This window comes from Gossypium raimondii, chromosome 5 (genome assembly GCF_025698545.1).
Source record: "Gossypium raimondii isolate GPD5lz chromosome 5, ASM2569854v1, whole genome shotgun sequence".
In the NCBI taxonomy this organism is placed as follows: Eukaryota; Viridiplantae; Streptophyta; class Magnoliopsida; order Malvales; family Malvaceae; genus Gossypium; species Gossypium raimondii.
In genome coordinates, this window is record NC_068569.1 from 45,233,569 (window position 1) to 45,252,361 (window position 18,793).

The 18,793-nt window shown below is 35.3% G+C and overlaps 2 protein-coding genes across 3 annotated transcripts; both read right to left on the reverse strand.

The window, feature by feature from the left end:
- Positions 1-1,977: 1,977 nt before the first annotated feature.
- On the reverse strand, positions 1,978-4,393 carry LOC105766196 (calcium-dependent protein kinase 24). The gene is made up of 8 exons (XM_012585566.2): positions 3,795-4,393; positions 3,594-3,717; positions 3,312-3,455; positions 3,086-3,238; positions 2,894-3,009; positions 2,647-2,814; positions 2,330-2,554; positions 1,978-2,259 (listed from the first exon to the last, which is right to left on the reverse strand). The coding sequence occupies exons 1-8, from the start codon at positions 4,326-4,328 to the stop codon at positions 2,119-2,121; spliced, it is 1,605 nt and encodes a 534-aa protein (XP_012441020.1). The 5' UTR covers positions 4,329-4,393; the 3' UTR covers positions 1,978-2,118.
- A 2,900-nt stretch (positions 4,394-7,293) lies between these two features.
- On the reverse strand, positions 7,294-17,843 carry LOC105766197 (ATPase family AAA domain-containing protein At1g05910). Of its 2 annotated transcripts, XM_012585568.2 has the most exons (11): positions 17,672-17,843; positions 15,785-16,067; positions 14,579-14,680; positions 12,620-14,464; positions 12,348-12,536; positions 12,035-12,177; positions 11,540-11,785; positions 10,538-10,724; positions 9,146-9,211; positions 8,805-9,051; positions 7,294-7,924 (listed from the first exon to the last, which is right to left on the reverse strand). In XM_012585568.2, exons 2-11 carry the CDS (start codon positions 16,007-16,009, stop codon positions 7,542-7,544), a joined length of 3,633 nt encoding a protein of 1,210 aa, XP_012441022.1. In that variant the 5' UTR covers positions 16,010-16,067; positions 17,672-17,843; the 3' UTR covers positions 7,294-7,541. The 2 variants fall into 2 exon arrangements, with proteins under 2 accessions (XP_012441022.1, XP_052487787.1); XM_052631827.1 differs by lacking the exons at positions 7,294-7,924; positions 10,538-10,724 and having other exon boundaries at positions 8,811-9,051.
- Positions 17,844-18,793: the final 950 nt, after the last annotated feature.

Here is an 18,793-nt window from a genome sequence, read left to right on the forward strand (position 1 = left end):
TTAAAATTAAAACACATGAGATTTAAGTAGTAATTAAAATAAAGAGCAAGCTTATTTTCGAGGATTTGAGATGTCGTGTCCTAACTTACGGGATATGACCTTTTGTTACCTCGAGATAAGAGGGCCTTTTACATACATTTTGATTTATTCAAGTGATTTTAATTAAAAGTAACATTATGCAAAGTGGGATCAAGTTTTTAAATTCTCTTCAAATTTTCAATTCTCGATACTAGGACATCAATTAATCAACTTGGTACCAATTTTGGGCGTTACAAGGGTGTTAATCCTTCCTCGTGCGTAACCGACTCCCGAACCCATTTCCTGAATTTTGTAGACCAAAAATCATTGTTTTAGTAAATTAAACATTTTATTAAAACGATCAAATTACGAGATGATCCGATCATACTTCATAAAAAGAATCAGTGGCGACTCTCATTTTCGGTTTTTTAAAATAAAGTCGATTTCAAAACAAAAGGTTTCGACAACTTGGCGACTCCACTGGGGACAAAATAAGAGAGTCAAGCCGCGAGTTGGTTAGTTTTGGTCTTTTTATCGAAAATCGATAATTTGGTTTAAAGTTACGATCCCTTCATTGCATTTCATCCTTCATTTTTGTGGGAGTGAGAAGTTATTCCTTCATGAGGTCTTCACCTCCGTATAGGGTAGTGGATTGCTTTCGGGATACATTCGTACCTATGTCTTCGTGAGATTTTCATCTCCGTATTGCCATAGGGAAATGTATTCCCCTGAATTGAACTCGGTCCGTATGAGCCTATAATGGGTCAGGATCGAGGAATCTATTGGTTCAGGTACCCTTATTTTAGAACCGAACCGCTTATAATGAGCCCTAAGAACCTACCCTAGGTAAAGTCATGCCAAACCTCTAGTGGTGAAAAAAAGCCCCCCTCCTAGATGAATGTCGCTACACATGATAACAAATCAAATTTATTTATTCCTGCATTACCATTATAACCATTTTTTTAAAATATGACACAACAGAAAACTTGTTAAATATTTTATTACTTATATGTATTTTCATACATTTAACACCTTTTATTTTTCCTAATTAAGTATTTTCGTTTTATGTTTGATATATCATTTTAAATAATACTCTCAAACTGCCTTTGAAATATTATTTTCATATCAAAATAATAAACATAATTTTGTCTATTTTTAAAACTTTATTAATAAACCAAGTTGCAATTATTATTCTCACTTTACAATTCAAGTAAAAATTAAATAATATACATGGTACAACTAGGCTTCTCTTCGGTTGAGTCACTTGGCCCCGCCCGAAAAATAAGTTTGGGTAAAAAATAAGGCTCGTTTAGAAAACAGGTCGGGCTTTGAGTAAGGTTTTTTTTACTCTGAGCCCAGTCTGGCACAAATATGTAAAAAAAATATTTTTTTGTTATTTTCTTGTTGTTTTTTCACTATTTTGCTACCATTTCACTATTATGTTGTTATTGTATAACTCTTGTTTTATTGTTAATTTTGTTACTATTTTAGAGGCATTTGCTTATTGAGTTACACTTATCTTAGTGTTATTTAAGTATACATATTTTTAAAATTTATTTTCAATTTGTTGGGAAACATTTATTTTAATATTTTTAGAATTTTTGATCTATTATATTTTATAAAAAATTAATATAGGCGGGTCATGCCCAGGTTTTAACATTTTTATCCGAGTCGAACTTGGACAAAAGTGTAAACCCATTTTTCAGGCTGAACTAAATCTAGGCCTAACAAATGAGCCTAAAATTTTGATTAAACCTAGCCCAGCCTATGAGGTGCAACACACGAACATAAAAACTATTTATTTTAATATAAAAATGTTGATGTCTCATTCAAATGTGATACACACTTGTCACAAATATAAGCGTGTGACGTTGTAATGTTTTCTTAAATATTGTTGTAGCTTGTGATATGATAGAATACAAAATATATAATTTCTTACAATTTTCGGATGTACAATATTCCTCTATCATTTTGTGGGAAAATTTAAAAAGAAAATAAAAAATTGTAGTAAAATCTTATGTATAATTACAGATTATAGTTTGAGATTAATTGTGTTGGAGCGGGAGGAATGCATGAAGAAAAAATCCACTTGTATACATATCATTTTAATTGGCCTGATTGTCTTAAAATTTTGGTGCTGACAGCATTTAGCAAAGCTCTGGAATATTGTCGAGAAGCCATTTTCCAGTCCATCCCTGTTAGCATCATTGTCTTAAACTCTGCGTAACTGATTTTGCCATCCTACAAAATCAAACATTGTTGTTAATGAAAAAGTGAGTAAAGGTGGCGATGAGTGGAAGGGAAAAGGTACCTTATCTTTGTCGATTTCGACCATGATGTTCTGGATAAGGTGAGGATGAAGGTTGTCATGGAGCAAAGCTTGTTCCAGTTCTTCAAATTCGATGTAACCACTTTGGTTCTTGTCGAACACATTAAATGCTTCACGCAAATGCTCGTCGTTGCCGATCCTTTTCAGGTGAACCGCCATTATTATAAACTCATCACAGCTCAGTGTTCCATTTCCATCCATGTCCGCCTACGTACACCATTTTCATGTAAATAATATTCCAATATTATTATTATTATTATTATTATTATTATTATTATTATTATTAAAAAAGAACTTACTGCTTGCATCAACATTTGAACCTCAGGATGATAAACAGAATGTCCAAGCTTTTGAAGTCCATCTTTAAGCTCCTCCAACGATAATTGTCCATCTTCATCATTGTCCATCATATGGAACATCTCTGTAATTGAATCGATTTGTTCATTCGGCAAGTTGTCTGCTACCACCTGCAAGTTTTTACCTCTAAACACAATTTTTGCATCAAGAGAGCAACATATTAAAACATAGAGGTAGGGAGGGTCTTACCCTAAGAACTTCCTTCTTGAACTTATTCATCAACGAGAATTGCTTAATCCTTGTACACACGTTTTCTCCAAGATCAACATTTCGACCATTTTCCAAGTTTTGAATCCATGGATGTTCTTCATATAACAAAACATGCCCATTTTACATTTTTATTTACACATAATTAAATGGATGTAACATAAGACAACGTACCGAGAACCTGGTGAACGGCCATCCGGGATTGAGGATTGGGATCAAGCATTCTCTTAACAATATCCTTTGCTTCTGTAGAAACTTTAGGCCAAGGATCCCTTCCAAAGTCTATCTTTCCTCTTATTATTGCTTGCGCTATACCTTCCTCAGTGTCTGCAATTCCCTTTCAAACACTTAGCAACAATACCATGTCAAATACAGTATCCTAGAATTAAAATTTACCAACCAGCCCAGAAGGGAGGAACTCCACAAAGCATGATATAGAGGATAACACCAGCACTCCAAATATCAACTTCTTTCCCATAGTTTCTTCTTAAAACCTCGGGAGCCATATAATAAGGACTCCCAACAATGTCACTGAATAGCTGACCTGCCAATTCCATTCATTTTCTTAATTTTGTTAAAAGGGGAAAATTACTCATAGATGGTGAAAGGTCAACAATAGAACAACCCCCAAGATACAGGGGGCATTCATGAAATTATCCCTTTTAGGTTCACATAAGCTCACCGGGTTTATAGAATGTAGATAGGCCAAAGTCAATTGCTTTAATTGGGGCAGTTTCACCTCCATCTGCTAACAAGAAATTCTCTGGTTTCAAATCCCTATGTATGACTCCATGGTCATGGCAGACCTGCATATATTATAAATTAATTTCATGTTTCTAAGATAATTTCCTATTTTTCATGAAATTATATATTCAACCATTACCTTTATAATCTCCAAAATGGTTTTTACAACTTTGGCGGCTGCTCGTTCCGTATAATGACCTTTAGCGACGATTCTATCAAAAAGTTCACCGCCATGGCAAAGCTCCATTACAAGATAAACAGCTTCTTTATCTTCAAAAGCTTCCCTAAAGGCCACAATATTTGGGTGCTTAGGCAAATGTTTCATGATCTCAACTTCTCTCCGAACGTCTTCCACGTCGATCTCAGTCCGCAGCTTGGCTTTGGATATCTTCTTGCAAGCGTACGCTTCGCCCGTTCTTATGTCGAAACATTCGTTGGTGATCCCAAACTCGCCTCTGCCCAACTCTTTTCCCATCTTGTACCTTCCCAAGATGTTGTATCCCGATGATTCCTTCAAAACCCTAGTGCGTAGGTTTATACATTTCCCCGTATTACCATCCTGACAAAAACGTGCAGCTTTTGCTTTCGCCTTCCCTTTCGCTTTGTATCTATACTCGCATCTCTTTGATATTATACCTACTAGCTTTCTTGGTGCCGATATGCAACTTCCCATTGGATGAAGACGGCGGCTGCGGTGATGGCGGCGACGACGGCAATGAGAACCGTGGCAATCGATTTTTTTATGTTTGGTTTGGTTTCATCTTTGAATCATAAACATCCCGGGAAAGAAATATAATTTTTTTTAATATTTTAGAAGGAAAATTGTAAACCCTAACAAATTGCAAAGAAAAAAAAACCCACTAAATTTGGGTTTTTTTTTTGTAAAAAAGATGAAAATGATTAGCATTATTATGATTAGAGAAGTTGAAGAAATTGAGAAGAAAGTTGATGGTTTTTGTTAGATTTGTCCCCGACATTTTCTTAGGACAGTTTAAAATATCGTGGATTATGGTTTTCAATACATCCAAATTTTGGAATTCTTTTCTTTTTTTAGATGTTAGTCTCTACTACTTGTAGCATGCATCTCAATCTTCTACATATCCACTCCTTATATATCTATCTCCATCTCAAATCTTTTTTTGTTTCTGTCCTCACATTATATCATTCTTATCGTAATTTTCTGATAATAGAAGTAATTATTGTATACAAAAATTAGAAGTAACAGAATTTAATGTTTTAAGCTTCCAATGAGTTGCTATCTATACTATTAAATCTTTAATTACCTTTAACGAGATGGTATCACGAATAAACCAAGCATCAACTCAATTGAATAATGACTCAAATATCATTCTCTTCTAAAGTGATTTATATTATTTCGAGAATACTTTTATCTTTTATATAAAAATAAGAATACACCCACATAATGGATTGGAATTTAAGACACTATAATTTTAATAATATTACCTTTTTAACTAAAATCTCATTTATTTTTTATATCAATTTTATAAATATATTTATTTTACACTCGTATCATGAATGTGTGATTTGTATTGCTAACTTTCATTTAATTTTGGTCGGGTAAATGTATATTAATTTAGTTTGTTCTGACTTCAATAATGAATTTGTTTTCTAAAGGTTGTTTTTATTTAAAAGAAATTCTAAAAATATTTTTAAAAATTATAAAAATACATGAGTTTATTTTTTTAAAAAGTAATATTATTTTTTAAAATTATAAAATAAAAATTACTAAAAGAACATTTAGAATAAATTGGATAAACAGTTGTCCAAATTCAAATGATTTCGCACAACATTATGTTCAAAGTTGATTATGCATACAAAATATATAATAAAAAATTCTTATTTTTAATTCTTTAAAATTTTCAAGAAATTTTTTATTAATTTTATGACATGTGTTAACATTCTATTGGCTTCCAACTTAAAATCTAATGGTATTTAAAGGTGAATTTAGGGGACTGGTAGGGGCCGGATCGTACATGGACAGTAGTTGGAGTCGGCGGCTCCCCTAGATTCCCCCATCTGGGATCCCTGGGGAAGAGGATCAAGTTGGCCCTTGCGAACAGCTTGATGCACTATCTCTCTTCAACCCTTTGAGCAAAATGCGGCAAAAGGAAGGAAAATCCATGGACCAACCCTATCGTCTCTACCCCGTAGGAATTACGAGATCACCCCAAGGACGCCTTCGGTATCTAGGAGTCATGGACCGATCATAGAACCCTATTCAATAAGTGGAATGCATTAGTTGTTCGCTCTCAGGTTGGGCAGTAAGGGTTTGAGAAGGGCAATCACTCATTCTTAAAACCAGCATTCTTAAGACCAAAGAGTCAGAGGGGGGAAAGCTCTCTGTCATTCCTGGTTTTCCTGTAGCAGGATCCTCCGAAACCACAAGAATTAAGATTTTTAAAATTTAAATTAGTAAAGGTAAAATTACACATTGACCCCCTATAAAATGATAAAAAATTGATTTAATCCTTTAAATATTATAAAGATATAAGCTATTAAAATTATGAAATTGCATTTTTACTATCGTAAAAATTACAATTTAATTTCGACCCTCCCTAAAAAAATTCTTGGCTTCACCCATACAGTATTAGTCTGGTACCAATAAAAAGTACCAACTTGACTCACAATTTTTAAGTTTATGTACCGGATCCAAAAAAAAAAAAAAAAAAGAAGATAGATAGATAACAAGTAGGTACAAACTGCTGAATTTAAGTAGCTTCGTATATATTAAGCTAAAATTATATATATGTTCTGTGGCTTTTTAAAAAATCTGAGATTAATACTATAATTTTATTTCTTACTCAGATTTAGCCCTGATATATATCCCTTACTTCATCTAATCCAAAAGTTAAGTTATTTTCAGGTGATTTGGTTTATTTTGCAGCAGAGATCAGTTTATTGATCAACCTATCGTTTATTATCGATTTATTTTACTAGTAATGTCTAGGGTTATGAAAGAGAAGAGAGAAAAAGAAGAGAAAATAAAGAAGAATTTTGCTGCAGGTTAGTTGGCGAAATGAAGTTTCACATCAACTGCTTAAGGATTTTGTACCTTTGAAGCGCCTCCTCCAGGCTTGGTACAATGTTTCCGAGATTAGTTGTTAATAACTAGATTAGGGACTTCAATTTTGTTTGAAATGACTATATAACATGTCACACTATCTTTTAATTATATCATTAACAATTTCAATGATTAAAATATAACAAATTGATTATATTAAACTTTTTAAATTTTAATAATTAAAACATAATTTAATAAGTTTTCTTTTTTTTATAATGAACAAGTGGGGAAACTTCATAAATTTGTAATTCATGGCTTCCCCCTAGCTTGACCAAGCTACCAAGCCATCAGTCTCCTGATTATCCCCTCTAAAATACTCCAATGATCAAACTATGATAATAAGTGAAAAATCTTCCTTATCACAGTCGAGTTAGATCCTCCCTTTTGACTCTTCTGAATAACCTTAATAGCCTCAAGACTATCTGTCTGGATTCTCACATGATCATAGACCCGATCAATTAAAATACCTAAACCATCCAAGATGTCTCAAAGTTCAGCTTCAAACACCCCAAATATGAATGTATTCAATAATGTATAAATTTTAAGGAGAATCCACTTAAAAATTAACTTTATATCATTCTGTAATTTCTTTTATACGATTAATATTCTAACAATTTAACCATATATCGCATTATTTTGCTTAACTGCAGAGTATGATGAGGATATTCATATATATTTTATATCAGGCTTGAGGCAGAGAGAGATTGCTTCCACTGGCTAATATGATTGAAAAGAGAAAATTACGACTTGACAACAGCCTACCTATTAAAAAAAAGAAAAAACATGTGAAGAGGACATATGAGATCAGAAATTTGCCTCGTCCTCTGCAAATTGTATTAAAAACTTCAAAATTGAAGGCTTTGGATCATCTCCGACTCCTTTCTCCCTACTTTCAAAAATGCCTTTCATAATACGACTGTACAGTCTTTCAAGCTCTGGAATCCCGTAGTTTTCCGTCCGCTCCACAAACAGTTGCTTTACAGTTTCTACTTGCTTAGAAAACTCGCCACCCGACATTCTAGCCTCCTTAGATCCACTCCCATCAATTACATCACACCATTCTGTACAAGTTTCTTGCTGGTTTCCATCTCCGAAACTAGACTCCGGCCTCTCACAGTTCTCATTTGCCTCTAGGGTTTGAGATGCCAGCTTTGTTTGTATTGAATCCACGTTCCGTAATTTGTCTTCTGCAGGACAAATTAAATGACGAGTCAAGTCAAGCAATCGCAACACTTCCAATGAATAATTGAAATGAATCAACAGTGATACAAATGTGACAGATGCTGCAGAAAATCTAGGATGATCAAAGAAACTACAATTTGATTATAATTTTCTTTACCAATGCTGATGTCCGCTTAAAAGGATGGTTTTCACTTATGTTCACTGAACAAGGGCATGCGTAAAAAATTGATATGTCCAACACGAGTATGCTCAAAAAAATTTCTTCAATATGTCCAGATGATCATACTCTTATACTCGTGTCCAAATATATACCGCATATGATAAAAGAACATAAAAGAGTCAAGGTAACATAAGTTTACACAAATCATACTCTTTTGGTTGGAGGAATTCTAAGAGTGAAAATAACATATTAAACACTTAATAGAATTAGAGAATGGAATGGGATGATGAGTTTAGATTTCTAAAATAGTGCTAGTTGCTTTCCATGATAGGATAAATCAAAACCTTCAACTTTTACAATACTCTACATTAATCAGCAAACAAAATTACCACTAAAAGAACGAAATCACCAACCAAAACAATACTAATAATATATCCTTGGCACAGCTGCTTTGAGAGCCAGTAGATGGGTACACTCCCATTCCTAACTGATTCCAAGATGTGACTTCAAAAATAATGAGAATTAAGGTTGAGTGGAACTTTTCGGAGGGAAAAGCCCCTTCAAATAAAAATGTAAGCATATGCCTACCCAGGTATCGGATGCCATCTGATTCCTAGTTATAGATTCTCGTTATGAACTAAAGCCTAAAACCCACCTCATCATAACACCACATTAGAGCTGGCTAAGCTAATCTATGTATACACACATAACAGACATCAAAATACCTGAAAGGGCAGTATCAGCGTTCTTTTTTGGCCATTTCAAAGCCTCATAACTTTGAAGATTGGCCTCAGGCTGGACATTTCGAAGTCGGGCACTTGCTCGAGTGATGGTTCCTTGCTGCACTACAGGTACTGAGGGGAGACTAGACACACCTATGCCATCCGGCATATTTGCTGGACCCCCTTGGGCAGCAATTTTGTCACAATAAGCAACCAGTGAAGGGTCCATCTGAGACAGCATACCATGTACCTGAAAGTTTATTTTAAATGTTATGCAAAGAATGAAAAAGATGAGCCCCAATAATGAGAATAAAATTCAAGAGCAAATGAACGAGTAAACGTACTGAATCCCGTAGTTCATAAGCTCTACTAACAATTCTAGAACCATTATAATCATCTCCGTTATAAGCCTGCAATTCAAGAAAGCAAAGCAAATCAGGCATCGGAAAGGTGGAAAGGCAGGAACAAGAGAAGAACAAGATAACACAAATGATGTTCATTAGTCTTTTGACAAATTTTCAGACTTGGACTTTAGATTGCTAAAGCATTAGTATCCATTCAGATAAAGAAGTTTTTTGGTAAAATTGTGATGATTAAATGAAAAGAGAACAGTGGGGGAAACACACGCACACACACACACAAAAAAAAAAAAAAAACCAGTGCTAAAAACCAAAGCATTCAACACAAACATATAACCTATTAATGAATATTTTTCAAGTCTGTTGTCTTCCACACACCCATCAAGTGGAAAAATATACTACTGAAGCTCACAGTAGTTCATCTTATATACAGGAAGATTAGTCATAAAATTCCAGCCCTGACATCAGTAGAAGATTCATTCATGGTCTATATCCAGCAATAAAACAGACCTTCCAAGTCATCTCTTGAAGCAGCATGAAAATAATATCTAATATTCAAGTAAACGTGAAAGATGACTACAAGAATACACGGCATGTGACAGTCAATATTTTACTTGGAAATTAGGATTTTATATTTTAGGATTCAGACTCATTTTGTCAATGGTCAGAAGAACACTTCTCAATTCCTCTATCCTTTGCTTAGTCATGTTACTCAGAGGCAAGTTTAGATTATTATAGCATTTTAGAGGGGTTAAAGTTTATTTTCTTGGTTTCTGAATTGGTTGTTTTACATAATTAGTAGATACTGTTATGTAACAAATTGTAAAACTATTGGGGTTGCATATGTTGGGTTCTTTAGGCTTTGATGTCAACAAATATCTCATGCTCCCTTTCTTCTTTCTTCCTTCTTGAGAGTAGAAGCTCCATTTTCACTGTCAGGTGTCACTAGTCAATCCTAGATCCTACCCATTCTATTAACTACTTCAGATACCCTCAATCCACAAATTTATTACTCTCATTGAATTGGGCACTAAAACCAGTTCCAAACCCACAAACTTGCTGCTGCAAAAAATTCTTCCAAATCTCTTTACTTGCAGCCAGCCACTCTTTTTCCCTTAAGTTCCAATCAACTTGAGCCCCTAAATATAACAATAAACTCTAAAATCATACAATTTTTAGCCCTAGGCATCTATCTAGCATATCATAAAAACTAAGTGAGCGAATTTCCCCTATTCTTTCCTATGATACATGTGAAAATGTTTTCCCTCCAAACAATGCTCAATGCACCATCCATTAGTAGCAAGGTAAATGCTCAACTAAGTTTAAAAAAGAATGGAACTTGGAATAGATCGCATCTAGAATTTGACAGACCCACACCTTTGCATTGGCTACAACCAGGTCAACATCTTGCAGAAAAGATGAACAAGTAAGATATTGCCCAGAGTCAACCCGCTGCAATAATGTAGCAATGTCCATAGGGTTCTGGATTATTGAGTGGTAGTTTGGGGCATCCTCGTCAGTGACTGGATAATGAAAGGCACTAAATCTTTTATCATACAATATCCTGCAACATGATCAATCATTATCTAAAAGGCTTAATAACTATTTAATAAGAAGCAAAAAATCAAAAACCAAATAACCCCATTTTCGTTCATGATCAAGGCCTAAATATCTTGATTACATAGGCTTATAACGATAAGAACAATCAACAACAAATTAAAACATACAAGCCCATGCTAGAAGTCATCTTTGAAATACTGAGGTTTTCTCAACTCTATCAACTTGGCAGATAAAGCAGGAAAAAATAAAGGGGAAGAAGGGGGGAGGGGGGGAAGGCAACAAGTGTAAGTTAATATAAAATCACAAGCAAATAAGGAGATCTTCTGAGCCAAAACAAATTTCTGAATCATCTTAGAAAGATCCAACAAAGATATATGAAGGAGCCAAAAATCACACTGAATGGAGTGATACACAAAAACCAAATTTATTGCATGTCAATTCTCTCTTTTCTTCTATTCTCATGGTTTCGAATTGTTTCACAATTCTTTTATTTTCTTTAAAACACAATTTCTCTCAAGGTCACCCAACAGAACAGTTCTACAGAATTACATCGAGTATTTCTTTGGAAACCTTTAGATCTTCTTCCAATCTTAGTTATAGCTTTTCCATTTGAGAAATTCTAACTCAACATTAAAACCAGAGTTCCAGTTCCCTCAACTAATGTCCTAAACTCCCAACAAATCAACGGAAATATGCTTAACAAGAGAAAGTGATAGAAAGGAAGATGAAAGGGTAGAGGGGCAAAAAAAAGACTGGAGGCCTAAGTTATAGAGTATAATGTGAAATGTAATAGTTCCTGATAGGACCATGTAACCTTACCGATTGCAAACATCTCTAAGGCACATCCGTAACCGGCGAAGAGCATGTTGCTCAGCTTCTACTTTGGCCTTCAATTCTGAGACCTTTGGTCCACTTGCCACTTTTGGCACTTTGGGAAGTTCAGGAAGAGATGCTGATTCCTTGGGCCTTTTGGTCACAAACTCTAACAATACTGACATAGCAGCTTCAATTAAATGGTCAAAAAACAAAGATCTGTCTTCAGTTGATGGTTTGTCCACTTGATAGCTGGCAATAAAAATTAAATACAGGTCTGTTCAACTAAGTTTTAATCAATCAAAATATAAGTAAATAAACACCTATGCTGATTTAGCTATGGGATAAAGTAACGGCAAAACAGTAATATCACCAGAGGAGTTGATGCATAAGAGGTTACTTTAACGGCTAATTCCCAATGGTAAAAATGATACCCAAAAATCAGAAAAAAAAAATGGTAGAAATGCATAAGAGGTTACTTTAAGGGCTAATTAGACATACACACTACGCTGAGGAAATATTGAATATGGATTCCCATCAAATTCAGCAAGTGAAATGGAGGATGTTCCAAGCAACAATATAGTTAAGTCTGAAGGCAACTCTTCTAAAAGAGTAAGCAAAACAGCCCTTAGCTGTTCATGTGCCTGCAACACCAAATACATTGAATTCAGAAGTGTTTTACAGAAATATACTAACAAAGTAGATAAGAAGTATCCAAAAACAAAAAATAAACCTTTGAATAAGTGCACCCACTTGAACTAATATTTAATTAGAATCAGATATGAAAAGTCAGTCAATGAAAGGAAGCACTCACAGTATCCCACCATAGATTAAACTGAGGTATATAGAGTATAGACGGTGTTGCCCTTCTTGCTTCACCAAATATATGCACCACTGCTTCCTCTGGAGTCTTTGCACTAGGATCTGAAAGCAGAGATGGAAGACCAAGAGAATGTACAGGAAATTTCTCAAGCTCATGCAAAACTGCAGGTCCAAGATGATCCTGTAGAACTAGATCAGTAAGTATATTCAGTTTTTAGCTTCGATATTACAGTTGCTAAAATCAAGAGGATGCAAAATATTTACCAAGCCAACACCATCACCACCACAAAGCAGAAGCCGAGGCCTATAAACAAGAGGAATTGCAGATCCATATGAGAGCATAGATAGCTTGGTCAACTCAGATGACACTGTTAGGGGAGGAAATATGTCAGATATATAATTCATGACATTCTGGAGATGTCTTTGCAGGCATGGTGCAACCATCAAAGACAATGGTCTAGATTGCACAACAGAACCTCTGTGAGCAGCAGGAGTAATTGTCGACATGGCCTCTATAAAGTGATACTTTTCAACCTTTACCGACTCAACATCTATCAGAAATTTGTCATCACTAGTGTACACTTGAGGGTATTTTTCACGGAAAGCACGAATGGCAGCTTCAGTGCATAGGGCTTTCAAATCTGCACCACAATATCCCACACAGCTAGCTGCAAGTTCCATTTTAAGTTCCTTAGAAGGAGGTTGCTTCCACTTCCGAGTGTGAATATCTAATATTTCAGCACGCGCTTCACAACCAGGCAAAGGAAAGTTGAATTCACGATCGAATCGCCCAGGGCGTCTTAAGGCACCATCAATAGCATCAATCCTGTTGGTTGCTCCAATCAAAACAACTTGCCCACGGGAATCAAGACCATCCATGAGAGCAAGCAAAGTGGACACAATAGAATTGTGAATCTGCTCTTGTTTACTAGACCTTACAGGAGCAAGCCCATCTATCTCATCAAAGAAAATGATGGAAGGTTGATTCCTTTGTGCCTCTTCAAAAAGAAGTTTCAGTTGTCTTTCAGCCTCACCAACCCACTTGCTAAGCACATCAGCACCCTTTCGCATGTAAAAACTGACTTTCTGCCCTGCCTTTGAAGCAGCACATGCTAATGCTCTGGCGATTAGTGTCTTACCGGTGCCAGGAGGACCACACAACAGGACACCCCTAGGTGGGGTGATGTGATAACTTGCAAAGAAATCTGGATACAACAAGGGAAAGAAAACCATTTCCTTCAAAGCATCAATATATTCAGAAAGCCCACCTATTTCATCAAAGCTTACACTTTCATCAATCTGTAAGGGTTGAATATCTGCCCCTCCTTTAGAGCTTGGTCCAGCAGTCTGAATCCCAGAAGTCAATGTAGCAAAAGCATCACTTTGATGACCCCAGCCAGATGCAGCAACATTTAATCCCCATGCTGCTGTCACATGCATGTCTAGTCCCCCAAAAAGCCAAGGTTGTCCTGATTTGCTTCCACCTCGGCCCCAAGGAATAGCAGGGCCCTGATCCAGCTCATCCACGAGAAGAGAATCATCAGAGTCCTCTGTTCTTGTTAGACGATGACCCTTATGAACTCGTGACCCACCCTTCCTAACATCCCTACTGACCTTAGTTCCCATTCCTTGATGTAAAACCCTCCGTGGAGATCTGGCTCTTTGCTTGCTCTCATTCATGGAAAGCCTGCGTACATCAGCACGATTTCGAAGATCATACCGCCTCCTTCCTTCCTGCTCTTCTTCACCCTCTTCATCATCATCATCATCATCCTCTCCTTCATCTTCACCCTCACCCTCAGCCTCTCCATCACCCTCATCTTCAGCATCACCCTCACTCTCATTTTGACCATCATCTGCAGCATCATCATCTAAATCATTCCCATTTTCAGTTTCATCTTCACCAACTTTCTCCTCCGAAGTCTCTTGCTCAGCATGATAATCCAAATTTATCCGCTTAACTGCAACTGCTTTTGAACGACGAGGGCGCAATCCTTCACGCCGAGGAGTTTCTGTAGTCTCCATGGTCTTTTTGCGTTTGGGAGAAGGAGACTCATCTTGACTTACACTGTTACCAACACGGTTGCTCAAAGTCTGATATGAAGATCTCTGAAAAAAAATAGCAAGAAGTTGAAACAGAACACATTTCTGTGATGTGAATACGATGGCATCAAATCCGAGAAAAATAATTGAATTCCAAAAAATTGCATGCTTGGAAGGTACCATCATGTCTTCATCCCCTGAACCGGAACTATCAGTAAAATTGTTAAGGCTCACAGAAACTCTCCTCTTTCTAGATGAACGCCGAAGATTGGGTGCGCCTGACTGCAACAAGATAAAAAATTAATCAGATTCAGAACACAAGACATCACTAACAAAATGAATCATTTGATACAATTAGCTTCAAAAGAAGAGGCAGTATTACAAGAAGCATACAAAGATGCAACTTATTCAAGAAAACGAACATGAAACATAATCTCAAATAGGAATGCCTGAGATAACCGAGAAAAAGGAATCTATAACTTGATCTAAAAAACTGCAGAACAACGAACTTGTAATGAGTGTAATATCATACCCCCCACAAAATTAATGTACAAGTGTCAAAAAAGAATGAATGCATGCATTCATACTAATAACATAAAAAGCTCTATGCCAGGTTAGGAATATAGTTGGAGCACCAGTAAACAGTTTACTAGGTTCACCTCAACAATGCACGGACCATCCTAGGTTCAAGAGAAGTATACGCCTTGAAAGCAGTCAAAGGTTGAGATAACAACATTAGGTTATATATATATGGCACAAAGATGAAATACGTCCTTCCAATTTTAAATAGTTTCTCAACAAGCTGCAACCCTAAGCGTTTCAAATAAGTGCTTGTTGATAGTCTTTTGCAAATACAGTAGTAGGAAACAAATGAACCCATTTTCAGTACTAAATAAAAGCATCCGCTAATACATTCCTTAGCTTTAATAATGGCAGCAGAAAATCACCTAAAACTCTTTTTGGCGGTTGCTTATTCTTTCTAAAGCAAAAGGCATGTTTGGATATGAAATTAAACAATAATTTTCAAGAAAAATAAATGAAGTTTTTTATTTCTTTAGATAACAAAATGCAAGATCTTACTTTCATATAGACAAATTATGTTACCTTGGTGTCTAATTTTAATAAGTTGTCATCTTAAAATTATGATTCAACTTGTTAATTTTTATATTTTCTTTGCAGCAGCTTGTCAAGAAGCAAAGAGCAAAAGGAAGTATAGCAAAAGCCACAAACGCATCAAAGCGTTAATATATGCAATATACTTAAAAAAAAATGCTATAATCACATGGGCGAAAGAAGATTCAAACTGCATCAGCTAAGAATTCTCCCTCAAACTGTGTAAAAGACTGTCAAAATGGTATATATAGTAGATAAGAGTCTGAGAGTTGCCTTGTTTTTTGAAGTCCGAACAGACCGATCCCCCGAGCTCAACATTTTAGCAATGCGAGAAGCTGCTGTCCTTGTCTTTGTCTTGCTTTTCTTAGTCCGAATGATGGTTGGAGTGTAATACAAATATGTGCGGCCATACACTTTTGGCCTTCTCCTGAGCCTATCACTAGTGCGCACAGGCCCAGAAACTGGCCCATCTCCTTGACCAGATCTTTTTGAATACATTGGCAAACACTAGCTTTGATGACTGTATTCTTCCATAAATATTCAAAAGTAGCTATACCTTGAAGAGAAAAAAAGCAATAGTCATGATAAGAAGAAGAGATTCCAAATGGCTTTACCTAAATTTTCATGCATGTATAACTTTTCATTTATCCAACTTAAATTGAATTGTTAATAGCACATGATTCTAGACAACTATCAATAAAAAATATACTTTTCCAAGAATAATCTCAATAAACATGAGCAATTTTGATGTCCCTACCTACCTAGAAACAAGAACCTTTGTCACATGGTAGATTACAAAATCAGAATATTTTAAAGTTAATATGCCATCTTTTTAAGCTAAATGCAAGCAAGAATGCTCTGTATGGACAAGATCATTCCATTTTTGAAGAACATTCTTAGTTCTCAGTATATGTTTATCAATCAAGCATGCTGATAATGCAGATTTGAGGTAGACACTGCACATTAAGAAGACTTTCAGATGCTATATAAACAGAGTAACAAGAAAATTCAATGAAATTATCCATCAACATCTTTGTTTTAAATGTTAAGAAAGAAAATCTAAAGGTCTGATGAAAAAGAACATGGGATGGTAAAAGCATCTCTTCTAGAACTCATACTACTTCCTGTTAGTAGTTACACATTTGCTTTGGAGCATATTGAGTTTGGGGACCAATGATATTTACTAGAGGCAAAGGAACTTCTTCTTAAACAAGGAACTAAAGATTAGAAGAACAGTATACAGACAGTGCAAAGAACCAGTCTTTCATAAAGGCATCTTTAATAGAAAGAGGAAAATGGCTTGTTATCACTTTCTGACCTTATATGCTTGAGCGCATTTAACACTTCTCTCCTTTCAAAATACATTCAAAGTCTAAGCAAAGAAGATAGGTTTGACTAAAACAAATCCAATTCTTTCTCCACACAGAGATCAGCGTGGCTGTAATGTAGAATAAAGAAACGGGTTTCAATCCTTCAAGATCTTATTTTTGAAAGTTTTCCTCCTCCATTTGTTTTTAGAAACTTCAACAATAACATGCTCCAATTAACATAGTGAAATCCAATTTCCATGTTTAAGATGCAACAATTTCGTGAACAGCTTAAGGTACAGTACATGAACAATTTTATCCACAGTCAATTAAGTTACAAACCAGGCCTAAATAAAATCTTCAGCGTTCACTTTCCCAGAAAAAGGTCAAAACTAACCTAGAGAAACAGAAATCTTTCAGTTATAGCAAATTGAAACCCAACACTAATTAGAACAAGGAGAAAAGGATCATACCAAACAAAGCAAATATCTCAGGTAATTCCAAATTATTCGAGTTCTTGCTTCGAAAATATTCACATTGAACCAACAAACTAACAAATTGATCAAAAGTAAACAAAGCAACATGCACATGCAGTTGCATGATATATGTACGTGTATATATAGACACACACACACACACACAAACAGAGCCGCGGAAAATATTGAGAAAATGCAAGTAAATGCGAAATGCAAAATCCTAAATAAAACAAACATAAAACAAGAAAAAAAAGATTATTCAAATTTACTAATAAAAACGAATTACTTTCGACATTTGCTATTTAAATTGAAGCATAAAAATAATTTAGTTTTTAACAACAGAGAGAAAAGGAAATTAAAGGCGGAAAAGGGATTACCGAATCAGAGATCTAGCTAGGAAGAGCTGATGAAAGGCTCGAACATAGAAGAGAAAACGCGAGAAAGTGTGAGAAAAACAAGGGATTAAAACCTCGAGGACTTTGAAAGAGAGCTCAAACCTTAAACTCCAAAGTATATAAACAAAAACCTAGAAAGGGAAAACGAGTTCACTCCATGTTCGTTTCGACTCAGTGAGTCTCCTGCCCAACTTCTTATTTCCCCTAAACGGGACCCATTAGTTTAAAAGTAGGTCCCTGTCTGACATGGATAAAAAATTTGTTTATGACATTTTTCTGTTACAAAGTCAAACAACCAATTAAAATTTGCCACGTAAGCAAAAGGGTTCCGTTTCCTCTTACGACGTCGCTAAGACGGTGGTTTTAGGGTGGGTTTGGATGGGCGATTGGGTGCGGTGCGGTGTGTTTAGTTTACTTTTTGTCTCACGTTACAGTATTGCTACAGTATCTAATCTCACCGCCACCGCTATTTTTACACTAACCGTAGGTAAACGCACTGCCCATCCAAACTCACTTTTAGTCTGTGGAGTTTAGCTAATAATTGTTGGTTTTGCACTTGGGAAAGTATAAATGCTACACAGATTTCCTTCTTCCACCCCCTGTGATGTAAAAATCGGAACTATTGTCTCAATTTGTTCACCTCCTGCATCTTTCGACATTTGTATACCCAGAATAAAAAGACTTCTTATTTTTTCAATTTATATATTTTAATTCAGTTGGTAATTTTTAAAAAAATCTGACAACCTAATATATTGGTTTTCCCGTCAATTATATATGATAAATTTTGACAAAAAAATATTTATAATTTTAATAATAGAATTGGAATTTTTAAATCAAAATAATTGAAAGAATTAATTTCTAACTTTTAAAGTATAGGATTAAATCTTAAATTTTATCAGGATATAGAGACTAACCATATATTTTATCCAAATGAGAATTACTTATGGTGAATCCAACCAGCGGTGAATCTTGGCCAGAACTTCAACTTCGTATCGTACAATAAAATTGGAGGGTGAACGAATGGGAGAGAAAGATATCCGTAAATGGTGGTTATATTTGATGGGAAGAGAACCATTAACAGCAACGAGAAATTTGGGTAAAGTT